Source organism: Microcaecilia unicolor, chromosome 7, assembly GCF_901765095.1.
Source record: "Microcaecilia unicolor chromosome 7, aMicUni1.1, whole genome shotgun sequence".
NCBI classification, from domain to species: Eukaryota; Metazoa; Chordata; class Amphibia; order Gymnophiona; family Siphonopidae; genus Microcaecilia; species Microcaecilia unicolor.
This window is the reverse complement of record NC_044037.1, coordinates 205837835-205852520: the sequence shown is the minus strand read 5'-3', so window position 1 is coordinate 205852520 and position 14686 is coordinate 205837835. Positions and strand designations below refer to the sequence as shown.

Here is a 14686-nt window from a genome sequence, read left to right as displayed (position 1 = left end):
TGAATGGGGAGGGAGAGAGAGTATGAGGAGGAGAGGGATGGAAGACTAAGCAAGTGAATGTTGGGAGGGCAGGGAAGATGGACAGAATACCTATGTGGCAAGAGGCACGGCCTCCCTTCCCCCACACACAAACATCTAAACTCTCAAGAATACACACAATATCACTGATAGGCATGTTTCATGCAGTCCCTCCCAGCAAAACAGGGCAGACTTTACCATTTACCATATCTCCTCCCATCGAGTCTCCCACACAGACATGCATGAGTTTATGAGTAGAGGAAGACGAGACATTCCATTTTGTCACATTATAAAAGGGTAATTTTATAAGGAGATGCCTAATCTTAGGTGTTAAGAATGCACGTAAATGGCAGCGCTGCTGATACTTGATCGCTCTCACTCATGCGGGATCTAGTTTTCCTAAAGACTCTTTGTGTTCCCATATTTTTTGGTGTCTTTCCATAGTTTAAAGACTATTTTATTGTGGCACCTTGGATGGACCTCTTTATCACTAGTCCCTTGACGGAGGCGGTTTTGATGAAACATGGACTGTGTCAGATTGATTCAATAAAGTATTGAGTTGACACCCCCAGTGTTGAAGGCTTCTGGTAAAAGTCTGCACCTACAAAGTAGGTGTGTGTTATGCCTACTTTTCATTATAAAATAGTGCCTAAATCGGAAGATGGATGTCCTTCTCCCAGGGACGTCCAAACCGGTATAATCGAAGCTCGATTTAGGACATCTTCAACTGCACTCCGTCGCAAGGACGGCCAAAGTTCAAGGGGGCATATCAGGCATAGCGAAGGCGGGACTTGGGCTTGCCTAACACTCGGACATCCTTGTCCCATAATTAAAAAAAACAAGGACGTTCTTGATGAGCACTTGGACGTTTTCATCCGGACCTGTTTTTTTTACAACTAAGGCACAAAAAGGTGCCCAAAATGGCCAGATGACCACTGGAGGGAATTGGGGATGACCTCCCTGTACTCTTCCAGTGGTCACTAAGCCCCTCCAACCCTCAAAAAATATCTTTCAAAATATTTTGTGCCAGCCTCAGATGTCATACGCAGTACCATGACAGCAGTATGCAGGTCCCTGGAGCAGTTTCAGTGGGTGCAGTGCACTTCAGACAGACGGCTCCAGCCCCCCCCCCCACCTGTTACGTTTGTGGAGGAAACAGAGAGCCCTCCAAAACTCACCAGAAACCCACTGTACCCACATCTAGGTGCCTCCCCTTCACCCGTAAGGGCTATGGTAGTGATGTAGAGTTGTGGGTAGTGGGTTTTGGGGGGCTCAGCACACAAGGTAACGGAGTTATTTTCCTGGGATCAATTTATGAAGTCCACTGCAGTACCTCCTAGGGTGCCCAGTTGGTGTCCTGGCATGTCAGGGGGACCAGTGCACTACAAATGCTGGCTCCTCCCATGACAAAATGGCTTGCATTTGGTTGTTTTTGACATGGACGTCTTCAGTTTCGAAAATTGCTAAAAATCAGAAACGTCCATGTCTAAGGACGTCCAAATCTAGGGACGACCAAATTTAAGGATTTGGACGTCCCTGACGGTATTTTCGAAATGTAAGATGGATGTCCATCTTGTTTCAAAAATATGGGTTTCCCCGCCCCTGGATCGGGCTGTTTTGCAAGGACGTCCAAATAGAAATTTGGACATCCCTTTCAAAAATGCCCCTCCACGTATTTCAATAGAAACATGGAAAATAATGGCAGATAGAGACCTTTCCCCAGATTCTATATATGGCGACTACAATTCCACGCAGAAATCAACACAAATAACTGATTTGTGCGCAGAATGTAATTGAGTAACAAGCCAATCAGTGTTGATAATTGAATGCTAACAAGCAATTATCAGTACTAATTGGCACTAATTAGGATTTACGCGCATAGCTCGCTACGCATATTCTATAAACCTTAGGCAAGGTTTATAGACTAGTGCTAAGTGCTTTTTATCAGCACCAATTTTTTAGGTGCCATATATAGAATTCTTCCCCATATGGTTTTTCCATTCTGCCCACCCATACTAACTATAAATCTTCATAATTCTTCTATTATATCATATTTCAAATAGTGAACTTTCATTATAATCTCTAAGTCCATCTTTCACTTCTTTAACCCACCAATAAGAAGATGTATCTACTCAGTGGCCTTCTCTTAAACGTTGTGAGAAATCTGGATTTGGAATTTCTGTCCATCAGGGCCACTTTGGCTTGGATGCAATGCGGAGGTAGAAGACAGCCACCACTGTCCACTATGTTGAGATCTTCCTAAGAAACGCATTAAAATTTAAAAAATCTGTTTTTTTGCTTTCCTAATTTTTCTTTTTACTTTTGTTAAACATTTGCCATCTTTTGTGATCCAGCTAACTAAGCAAGAGCTTAGGACCCAAAGGTCTGGGGGTGGAAAGTGGGGGGAGAGTGCTTGCTGGGGGTATTGTTATTTCCATTCCCTAAAATGCCAAGACTAATATATTGGTGTTCACATGTTTATGGTGGTTTAAAATGTATTTATATTATGGTGCAGGGTCCAACATGTTTTTTTGCATAGGGCCCACAAAGGGGTTAATCCTGCCCTGTCCATAGACCTTACAAGTTATGCATCATCTGTAATTATGTTATAGATGTTTTTAAGGAACTCGCTCTGGGTGTTTTGGGAAGGCAGGCTAAATATCAAAATAAATTAAATGAAATTTTTGTTGGATCTTCTTTCTTAGACACTAGTAGAATTGTATCATCATAGGAGCCAACTTTTCAAAATGACCGGATGGCACTCTCCCAGGGCACAGTGAAGGCATTTGTTCAATACTGGCAGTGCTCCAATATCTACTTCACCCACAGAGATGGCATACACTGTCTTCATTATATGACAATCTATCTCATGTATATTCATTTTGGATATCCTGAAAACCTACTGGCTGGTCCTGAGGACTCGGTTGAGAACCCCTGATGTAGAGAGAGAGACCGAGAACCCCTGATGTAGAGAGAGAGACCACTTTGATGTGTATGCTAATACAGTATATCGAAAGATAAGACGCAAAAGTTTAACTTGATTGAAAAATATTAGAGGTCTAAAGTTTGGCAACAAGCCTTGGAAAGCTAGGATTCTGGTCCTTGCTGTGAACATTTTTAAAATCCTTCTCCCCTACCTCCTGCATATAATTTATGTCAACCACTTTGGTTGTACCCTAGAAAAGCGGTATATCAAATCCATGACCATCCTCCTGCATCTATCACTAGAAAAATGAATGTGCATCAGGTTCATACTATTGATATTTAAGTCTTTTTGCCAAAGCATCTACTGGACAGAAATAGAATGAAAGAGAGAAAAAGTACAACCTTGTTTGACTCTTTATTTCCACATTCTTTGTATTTCCTGTGAATTTTCTGACTGTACATTATAGTTACAGAAAATTAACTCTTGTTTCACTAGTCCAGGGGCAAACTACAGAACCAACCTGGGTATGGGATTAATTACTGTGGGCTATTCTGTGATATTGATCTGCATGTGAATAAGACAAGCAACATTCATTGTCTTAACAGGTAATGCAGCCAGTTCATTTCCATCAGCCTGTGCTAATATTTTTTAAAATCAGTGCCAGGACAGACCAGATTGAGATGCAGAACCTTGCTGTAGCCCCTATCCATCAACGAAGTTAAGCAACTTCCCACAAAGATGTTATTTTGTTTCACTGAAAACAGTTTGTTCACTTTTTCTGAAACTTTGCTTTCAAATAATTCTCCAGGCATCTGCACACAGTGCTGTGCCTCTCACAGAAGCCCCATCCTTTCGCATGCAGTACGGTATTTCCAGGAAGCTTCTATCTGCAAGGCTATCAAACTAAATGTGACCAACTGTCTTTGTTGAAAAGAAATTTTGGCATATACAACAAGGATGTCTTCTTTTTCTTCTGTGCAGCATCTAGAGTCAAGGACTTCATTCAGCCGCATAGGGAGAGCTCATCTAGCAGAGATAAAAACATGAACAAGATATTACAGCTTGCTCACTCAGAGTACACAAAATCAAGGTCAATGAGTATCTCCTTGTCCATGAATGTCTCATCCTTCTTCTTATACTAATAACACGGTGGTGGTTGTTTCCAGCAGTAAATACCTGATTACACAAAAGTCAGTGGCACTAAACCTGATCCTTGGGATCTGTCATCCAGTCTGATTTTCAGTATATCCGTAATAAACGATGATTATCACTGTAAAGACAAAAATACTAAATCATTGAAACACTATTTATAACATACTTGAAACAACGTTATTGACATTACTATAGAAAATGTTTATAAAATTTAAAATGTAACCCGACCCAAATCCCCACTGAGGTAGTCCATGCTTACAAACTGCGACCATTAGATAGACATTGTAAGTCCCACAAAGTCAAGCAAATGGTAAAGTGATCAGTTCCTTTAACAGTTCACACATGCTGGAAACAGATCTTCTTGGCCGCTCCACACAATCCACAAATTTGACGATCTTCAACAAACTGTCATATACGTCATCTAAATCACCTTCATGATGTTGCAAATGCTGGACACCTCAGTCACAGAGGTTTGTAGTTCATGCTTCAGACAGTGTTTATCTTGTCACCAGATTAGTCTCAACACGGCTTCATGTTTCGCCCTATAGGCGTCTTCAGGAGACCAAACCATGCTGCTAATACAAGCTTTCGCTGGGACACTACTAATGTGAAACTCCAAACTGATGGGACCTCTGAATAACTTCCAGTTTTAGAGGTTTCACTGGCATGTGTGAACTGTTAAAGGAATTGATCGCTTTACCAATGCTTGACTTTGAGGCACTTACAATGTCTATCTAATGGTCACAGTTTGTAAGCATGGACTACCTCAGTGGGGGTTTGGGTTACATTTTAAATTTTAAAAATATTTTCTATAGTAATGTCAGTAAAGTTGTTTCAAGTATGTTATAAACAGTGTTTCAATGATTTAGTACTTTTGTCTTTACAGTAATAAACATGCATGAGATATATTTGAATGTACTTTCTCTGGTGTGAACAAAGATCTCTCATGGAGAATCGTTGTGGATGGCCTGAACAACAGACTGGCTGGGCAAATTCTGAGAACTGGGGTTGAGACCCACAGCTTTATTTTAGGCCTCTGTTAAACATGCTGGGGCCCAGAAGGGGTCCCCAAAGCCTATAAAAAGGCTGTATCTCCTTCAGCTTCAGGTAAGCTCCAGGTTCCCTGTGACCTGGGGGTCCAGGGCAATTGCCCTTCTTGCACCCTTTTCCCTTAACACTGGCCCTGGCTTTATCTGTGATATCAGTAAATTCAGACTTTTAGGTACTGGGCTGGACATATCCTGATATTTATTGCTAAATTATTGTAACTGTCTATTGCTTATGTTTGACTTATTCATGCTGTACACTGCCTTGAGTAAATTCCTTTAAAAGGCTGTAAATAAATCCTAATAAATAAAATACATAAATAAAAAAATTGCCAAAATCAAGTAAGGATATACTTAAATTAAAATAATAATGTATATAACTTTTGGAAACAGATATGGCAGTTTTATAATTCTTTGTTTTAACCTTTATTTCTATATAACATATTAAACTTTGCTGCAATACAACAATTAGATCTATCACTTAATTCAAAAGATTATTTTCCAATACACTTTACAGAGTCATATTGGTGACCTTTTCCCTCTTAACTGAAAGAAAGCTGTACCCTGTGGGCTGATGTTCAGTCCACAGTGGTCAGTGTTTTTTAAAGAGGGCACATTATTTGCAATGCATGTGTGATGGTTCGTGTGAGTTTACAGTTTTCTTTGATGGGATATGTTTCAAAACAAGGTACTTTCTGTCAGGAAACTGCCTAGGGAAAAATGCAAAACTGCACGTGTCATTGCCTCCCCCAACCAATCCCTGGCACTGAAGCTGTATATATTGCCACAAGTATGGCCAATGCTGATCACTCTGCGTACTTATACCCACATACAGGGTAGGTGGTTTTCAGACAGCCTATTTACACAAGTAAAGGCTTTTGAAAATTGCTTTCTTGATATCTGATCCCCCCATATGGTAATTAACTGTTAAATAAAAGTACATATACATATAAGAATTAGTAACATACTGCAGTTTCAATTTCCGTTGGGCTCAGGTGTTCTCGCAACACAGCATAAACGCTGGGAGACATTGGAAGGAGATCTAGTGGAGAGCAGGGGCACGTGGACTCATCCGGAGGACTGCAAACAAGAAAGTGTATCTTAATGGGAATTATATGTTAAAAATGAATGTTAAGTTTGATACTCAGGATGTTAATCCCCTAGACCATGCTGACATAAAGGCTTTGAACAGTTGTGCCAGCTACCTCTTTAAAAAAATGAATATTATCTAATGGAAACACATGTTAGCTTAAAATAGCTACTATCCATGTGGAGGACTCCAATTCTATTCCCAAGGCCAGCTGGGGCTGGGAATGCTTCTTAGGCAGAGTTCATGGCCCTTGCAGTGAGGAAGTCTCAGTCATTGTGCAACAGTGACAGGCAGTGACTGGATTTAGGACCGATGAAGGCAGAGTTCTGGCTTCCAGCTGGACTGCCATTTCAATGACCAGGTAAGGGGCCCTTTTACTAAGCAGCAGGCACCTGGTATTAGTTCTGAGTTTGCTGCGTGCCGTTTCCCACACTAGAAAATAATTTTTATTTTCTAGCGTGGGGGCGGTAATCAGGCAGTGCACAGCCATCACCACGCGTTGCCTGATTACCACCAGGTTAGCATAGGAACCCTTTTCGCCAAATAAAGTGGAGATGGTAAGGGCTCGGGCAGTAAATGGCCACATTACAATTTTTATATTAGTGCACGGCTATAATGACCTCCATTTAAAAATAGGCTTTTTATGGCCATGGTAGTAAGTGTCCTTGGTGTGTAGCAATACCATGCACCCACACTATCACAGGCCACTTTCTATCACTGCTTAGGAAAAGGGCCCCTAAATTAGTTGAGAGAGGATATAAAATTGGCACAAATCTGCAGGTAGTTGCACATGAAAGCATGTAAAGAATAACTTTATGAGGAGTCTACAATGCTCCTACTTGCAACCTATTCTATGAAGTAAAGTACTGCCTGCTTTTCTTTAAAGAATACCAGCGTAACATACCACAAATGCACCCATATTCTAGGGAGTTCATTTACAGAAAAAAAAAAATAGAACATTTTACAGAATAATGCATAACCAGAATATTGGCATTTACATGCGTAAAAATGTCAGTATTCTAATTATTTCCTCTTATTCTTGGTTCCTAAATCTTGGTGCCCTCCTTACAGAATTAACTCCAACTGACTGTCCCACCCATCTTGTCCCCATCTATATATCAGCACTTGCCCCATTGGCTACATGGTAAGCTGTATTGGAGAAAAGCATTAGCATCATATCTGTTATTTAAATGTTCTAATGCGTGCTTATTAGATGTTTCATTAGTATTATGCTGACATCATATTATACCTCTGTTATTTGAATTTCACTGCTATTAAATGTGTATATTTTTGATACTGTTTCTTGGTAGTTCTATTAATAGGTTTTAATTTGCTGTTTTTTTTTTTAAATATTTGGTCATTTTTACTATTGTTATGATGTTAACAAAATTCTAAGGGCCCTGTTTACTAAGATGTGCTAGTGTTTTTACCGCATGCTAAAAATTAGCGCGCGCTAACCATGTAGACGCCCATAGGAATATTATGGGCATCTATATAGTTAGTGCATGCTAATGCTTAGCGCATGCTAAAATGGCTAGCACACCTGTAGCATGGCTTAGTACACAGGGTCCTAAGTTTTATGTTAAACTGTACCTCTTGTACATCACCTTGGGTGAATCTCTTCATAAAGGCAATTAATAAATCCCAATAAATAAACCCCATAGTGTTGGATTGCAGTCTCAGTTCTGACTTTTAGCCAGAAAAATAAACAGAACAGCAAAAAAACAAACAAACCCAATGATGCCCCGACTCCTCTTCCTCAGGGCCGTGCCCACACAGTAAGCGGGGTAAGCACCACAGGGGGACGCCGACCTCTGGAGGGCGCCGCCGCGGTGCTTACCCTCGTCGCTTACCTCAGCTCCGCGCCGCCCTGGGGGCTTTAAATCTTTTACCTCTGACGGTCGCAGCAGCTGAGCAGCGTCAGTGAAAGCACTGCCGACGTCTCCAGCCTTCCCTTTCGCTCGTTCGTTCCCTCAGTGTCCCGCCCTCGCAAGGAAATGACGTCAGAAGAAGGCGGGACACTGAGGGAACGAACGAGCGCGAAGGGAAGGCTGGAGACGTCGGCAGTGCTTTCACTGACGCTGCTCAGCTGCTGCGTCCGTCGGAGGTAAAAGATTTAAAGCCCCCAGGGCGGCGCGGAGCTGAGGTAAGGGAAGGGCAGAGAGGGACATGGATGGACATGGATGGGAGGGCAGGGCCCAGGGAGAGGAGAAATTGCTGGAAATGGAGGGGATGGGAGAGAGGAGAATTGCTGGATATGGATGGAGGAGGGAAGGGCAGAGAAGGACAAGGATGGACATGGATGGGAGGGCAGGGCCCAGGGAGAGAGGAGAAATTGCTGGATATGGAGGGGAGAGAGGAGAATTGTTGGACATGGATGGAGGGGAGGGAAGGGAAGACAGAGGAAGGAGATGTACATGGATGGAGGGGAAGGGAGAGAGAAGAAATGCTGGGCATGGATGGAAGGGAGGGAAGAGAGAGAGAGGAAGGAGATGAGATGAGGAAAAAGGAAGAGAGGAGAAAATCTGCACATGGATGGAGAAAATAGGCAGAAGCTGGATCCACTGGAAAGTCAAGTCTGTGGAGGACCCAGCTTTTACTTATGGATATAGAGCAAGAAATTAAGAAGAAAGGAGGAATGGAAAGGAAGCCCTGGAAACGGAGTTAAGAGGACAAATAGCAGCAGAATTAGATACTGGGCCAGCATGATCAGAAAAAGAAGTCACCAGACAACAAAGGTAGAAAAAAAATCATTTTATTTTCATTTTAGTGTTTGGAATATGTCCACTTTGAGAATTTACATCTGCTATCTTATTTTGCAATGTATAGCAATTTGTTTCTAAGAATATTGCTGACAATTCCTGTCAGTGTGGCAAGTGGTGAGCGATCATTTTCATGGTTAAAAATCATAAAAAATTATTTGCGATCAAGTATTTCGCAAGAAAGGCTTGTAAGCCTTACCATGTTTGCTATTGAGAATGATATATGTGCCCAGTTAGATATCAAAGATTTAATTACTAATTTCGTGAACATGAAAGCACAAAAAGCTAAGTGGTTTTAAACCCTCTATTTGTTGAGCAATCCCACAAAGATGGCACTCCATCTTTCAGCTCCTATTTCCTTTGCATCTTGTGCCACACAAAGGCCGGGGGGGGGGGGGGGAGGCGCCAACTGATAGTCTGCAGGGGGGCACCAGAGACCCTAGGCACGGCCCTGCTCTTCCTGTCTCCAACAATAACAGTAATAATTCCCCATGGGAATCCTTTATTTTTCTGAACTTCTCTAGATGGGGTATTCACTGCCAGAACATTCCCTGAAGACAGGGTTATTTCTAAAACTTCTACAATCCAAATGCCAAGGTGATTTTAGTTTATGCCTTAGATCTATTAGCACATGTGGCTTCATTGTAAAGTGGCACCCTTATACAGGTTTAGTTTTAGTTGCATATCCAATGGTTCTGCAGATATAACAGGATATGACTTATCTGTCTTGCAAAATGAGGCTGCAGACAGAGGCATAACAAGATGTGGAAAGTTGTTTCATAAAAAGCATTGGGTCTTTCCATTGTGTTGTAACCACTGGGGAGCTCAAAACAGACATGGCCAGCAAGGTCAAGTTGAACAATGGTGTATGAAAAGGGTCTCTTTCTTTGATCTTTTGTATTCTCTCAAGAGAATACTTCACAATATAATACACGCTGTCCTTCTTCTCGAAGACTGGGTGTATCTTTTGTTTAATTAAAATAAAAAATACACCTTGTCAAAGAAATAGAATAGATGTATTGCCTTTTCATTATAGAAAGGAGAGAGCAGAAATATTCAGGCAGATTGTCACTCAAGTTTCTAAAAACAGGACATTGAAGAGAAGCTGATCCCATATCCTGTCCTTCCAGTTTCCACTTGATATAGGGGTTCACTAAACATGGGTTAACATCCTTGCTAAGATTCGGAATATCCTAATTTTGTAAACACTGCCAACACTATTAAACCTACAAATATGCACTGAGAAGATACCAAAATCACTGAAGAATGTTCACTCTGTAGATCAGATTACATACATGGTAGATATGGGGATAAACACTGCTGGGACATAACCTTTTCCTCCTTTTTCTGTTGGTCTTGAAACTAAATAAAAAGAAAATAAATACATTTTAACCAAAAAAGTATAAAATGAAGATTGGCAGTTTCCTTATTCAGATCAAAACATTTTATGGTTTATGAAGTCTGCTTTTAACAAACTGTCATGATAAATCATTTATAAAAATCTTCATTGAAAACTTAACCAATTTCCTAATTGTCTGTCACTTCAATGCATTACCCAAATATAAAGATTCTGAAGTTTTAAAGTGCAGTTAATGAACAATAAAAGACAGCTTCCCTGCATTCACTGGGAATTAGAGCTATGAATTTGTCATGGAAATGTGTGGAGAATGTCTCAGGTATTTTCTAAAACTTGTGGCTAACAATTCTGGCCCTGTGAGTACAGTAGGTGGCTTTGGTTGTGTTATAAGTTAAAACAGACTTGCCTAAGGTGAAGGAAGTGAGATTTAATTCTGTAATTGTTATTTGAGTTTGATTTACCCTTTTTTAATGCTAGTTTTGTTTTGGAGTATAGTTTTTAATTTGATTCTTGATGGTATGTTTATAAGAACAATACATTATTATACCCCATTTTGTGCTTCTAAAGGATAAGCAGGTGATAAATTAATAAGTCAAATAAAATGAAAATTGGCCTGGTTCATTTCAGTCATATGCTCTACAGCTTTCTTGTGGCAGAGTATGTTGCTCTACTCATTACATCACATCCAAAAGTTTTGTTCTGTGTGCTGAAAGTGTGAGGATGCATATGGTGGGGGTCATTTTAGAAAGGGTTTTCTGAGCATAAAACTTTTTATAAAATTGTGCGGCCAGAAACAGCTGTATAGACAGCAGTGGTCTTTCATACAGTCTCCAATGGGGGTACCGCTGTCATCACAGCGCTGAAGCACTGCTACTTGAAATCATGGATGAGATCCTGGTAAAGGCGGATCAAGGATTTGATGCACTATGATCAAACTGCTGGCTTTTCAGTGGCGTAGCTATGTGGGGCCATGGGGGCCTGGGCCCCCTCAAATTTCCTCTGGGCCCCTGGTTTTGTTGGTGGGGGTCCCCAACCCCCGCCAGCTGAAGCCTTGTCCAGCGCTGGTCTCTGGTGCCACCGCGTTGCCTGCCCTGCTCTTACTTTCCCCTCATGTCCTGCACGCTCCTTTTAGTGAAACTGAGCATGCAGCAGTGGGTGGAGAGTGGCAGGGCGGGGTGGGGGGTGAGCGGCAGGGCGGGCGGCGAGGTGGTGGGGGGATGGCAGACCAAAATTGCCCCCCCTCACCTCGAGCTCTGGCCCCCTCCCTCCATAAGGTCTGGCTACGCCCCTGCCAGTATTCCATCAGAAATTATTGCAACATCTTGAAAGTATCAGAATTGATTCTGGGGTTTTGCAATGGTTTGATTCTTATTGAACTTGACTGAACTATCACCAAGAAATGGAAGTCCAGGAACCAGAGGTTACTTATTACTCACTTACCCAACTGCAGAAACATAATTTACAAATCCATCTATACGGCTGGATTTAGTTATCTGGGTTCTAAACGGTGGAATTCAATTTCCAAGGACACAAGAAGTATTACAAACTATCTTCAGTTCAGAAAAGAATTTAAAAACCTACCTTTTCAAGAAATATTATGGTTAATTATACGTGTTACTGATGTTCTATACTGCTTGTAATCGAATACTAACATTGTAATTTCTCCTAACTGTTAGTTGTAAACCATATTGAACTAAAACTTGTTTTTGGATAATTGTGAGATATAAGAATGAATAAATAAATAAAATAAGTAAATAAATTATTGTTCTAACCCAGCGGTTTTCAACCAGTGTGCTGTGACACATTGGCGTGCTGTGGCTGATCCACAGGTATGCCACGGAAGTTGGGCCAGCTTAATTTGTGCCAGAATGGAGTTAGTTTTCTTTTCTCTAGCGGTAGGTGGCAGGGAGCAGTGATTCATAAAGCCTGCTTACACCAACCCTGGAGTCTTTGCTCTGATGTAACCTCCTGCTTCCACATAGGCAAAAAGTGTCGGATAGAAGGCTCCAGGGTTGGGGCGAGCAGGCTATATGAATCGCTGCTCCCTGCCACTGACCACTAGAGGCAAGAAAACTTTTAAAAGGGTGTGTGTGGGGGGGGGGGGGGGGGGGAAGAGACAAGGGGAGAGGCCTGTTTGTTGGCTGGAGAGGGAACAGGAGGGACAGATGCTGGACTATTTTTGTGGAGGTGGGGGTAAGAGAAGGTACATGTTGGGCTATTTGTGGGGTGGGGAAGAGAAGGTAAAATGTTGGACTCTTTGTGAGGGTGCGGGAGAGGGTGGGTAGGAAGAGAAGATAAATGCTGGACTATGTGTGGGGGTGTGGATGGGGTGGGAGGGGAAGAAGGTAAAATGTTGGAAGATGGGCGGGTGTGGGCGGGGAGAAGAAGGTAGAATGCTGGACCATATGTGTGTGTGGGGGTGGGGGGAGGTGTCTTGACAATTTCAGTGCATTATAAGTGTGCTGCGAGACAAAAAAGGTTGAAAATCTCTGTTCTAACCATTTACATTTAGTCTGTTGGAACCAAAAAATGTGGTCAAAAAGGGAATTTTTGAGAAGGGTTCCAGAAGGATCGCTCCTCTCACCAACACTCTTTGGGCCCTGTTTACTAAGCTGCGCTAGAGGCGCACTAGCGTTTAACATTTAGCACGCGCTAAAAACGCTAGCGAAGCTTAGTAAACAGGGCCCTTAATTTTGTATTTGGCCTCTCTAGGAAAATTATTAGACAGCTGGAACATCGATTTTCTTTTCTTTTCTTTGCAGATGACATCCAGCTTGTCATTTTTTGAAAGATGACCAAGAACATGTCATTTCCAATCTTAACAACAAACTTCAGATCATAACAGACTGGATGTGTGAGCATGGCCTGTTCTTAAATGTTGCTAAATCATCTGCAATGTAGATTTCTCCAATCATCATGTTTTATGTGTACTTCCTGAGATCTATGGAAAATCTTTATCGTTGTCACAGGATTTAGTAACTCTAGGTTTTCATTGTGATAGTGCATTAAAATTTAATCTACATATGGGAAATGTGAAATCTTGATGTTTCATCTTTGGATGATACATCAACTAAAAACCTGTTTTGACTAAATGCAACTTACTGAAGATTGTTCATTCTTTAATCACTAGCAGACTGGACTATTGCAATGGACCCACATGGCCATGCACCAGCTTGTGAACTAACCTTGGGGACCATCTGAGGAGGGCTCTGCAGTGTCCCTCAAGCCTTCGGGTGTCCTTCACTGCACGTCGGGCAGACCATGCTGCAGCCTGTGATGCTCTAGGGAGCTTCAATGGTAGTGCGAGTCATGCTCATCTGACTCCCAGGCGCACATGTGTGCTGGAAGCACTTATTTAAAGAGCTGCAGCAGGAGGGCTAACTAGGCTCCTTCTAGGAGGCCATGCTCTCTTTCTCACTGCCTTCACAACAGGGAACCTTCCAGCCTGGCCTCCTGTCCGGCCTTCCAGCCTAGTCTCCTGTCCAGCCTTTCAGCCTTGTTGCCCATCTAGCCTTTTAGCTTTGTTGCCTATCCAGCCTTGTAACCCATCCAGCCTTCCAGCCTTGTCTCTTGTCCAGCCTTCCAACCTTGTCTCCTGTTCCGCCATCCAGCCTTGTCTCACGTCCAGCCTTCCAAGCCTTGTTTTCCGCTGCTCCTAGCTCCTGGTCCTTTTAGGCCTGCCCCCAAGAGCTCTTTTCAGAGCTATCGTAATCCAACCTGCACTGGGGTTGTGACTTGCCTACCGCTGGTAGGGGCCCTGCCTTGCCTCAGGGTTGGGCAGTTTGCCTCTCCCGCTGCGGCCTAAAGGCTCACTGACCCTGTCGTGACACCCTATTATACAATTCCCCTGGTATGACCATTCATGTCCATTTTGCAATTTTATTTATTTTCACCCAGAAATTTTTGGGGGCTTAAATACCTTGTAGATTGCTACAAGTTCTGTGAGATGAATCAAATCTCTTCTTGCATAAATATATACGGTACAGAGAGGTTTTATGACAGCTGATTTGATCCAGTAAACAGGCCAAAAGGTCAATTGAACAGATCCCTCAATCTATCTAATAGACATTGGAATTAAAATATATGTGCCATTCAAAATGGGTGCAGGAGCCATGTTAACTGTTATATTTTGTTTGTTTTTATTATGTATGCTTGTTTTGTAAATCACCTAGGTAATAGGCGATATAGATATTTTTTGAAATAAATAAATAAGTGGTATCTGCTATGTTGCAAACCTTTGTCTTTCTTGGTTACACTGGCCAAAGAATTCTGAGATTCTAAAGCAGTATAAAAATTGCAAAAGTGAGAAAAGCCAGGCACTCAAAAATGTCAGTA

The 14686-nt window shown here is 41.9% G+C and overlaps 1 protein-coding gene across 2 annotated transcripts in view; it reads right to left on the bottom strand.

Annotated features, from left to right (window-relative positions):
• Positions 1-3351: 3351 nt before the first annotated feature.
• Positions 3352-14686, bottom strand: part of STAT4 (signal transducer and activator of transcription 4) — a 227136-nt gene continuing 215801 nt past the window's right edge. For both annotated transcript variants that reach the window (XM_030210264.1, XM_030210265.1), the window contains 3 exons: positions 10290-10356; positions 6111-6222; positions 3352-3970 (listed from right to left, as the gene is read on the bottom strand). In XM_030210264.1, the coding sequence (XP_030066124.1) occupies positions 3944-3970; positions 6111-6222; positions 10290-10356 (206 nt within the window). In that variant the 3' untranslated portion in view covers positions 3352-3943. The remainder of the gene's footprint in view (positions 3971-6110; positions 6223-10289; positions 10357-14686) is intronic.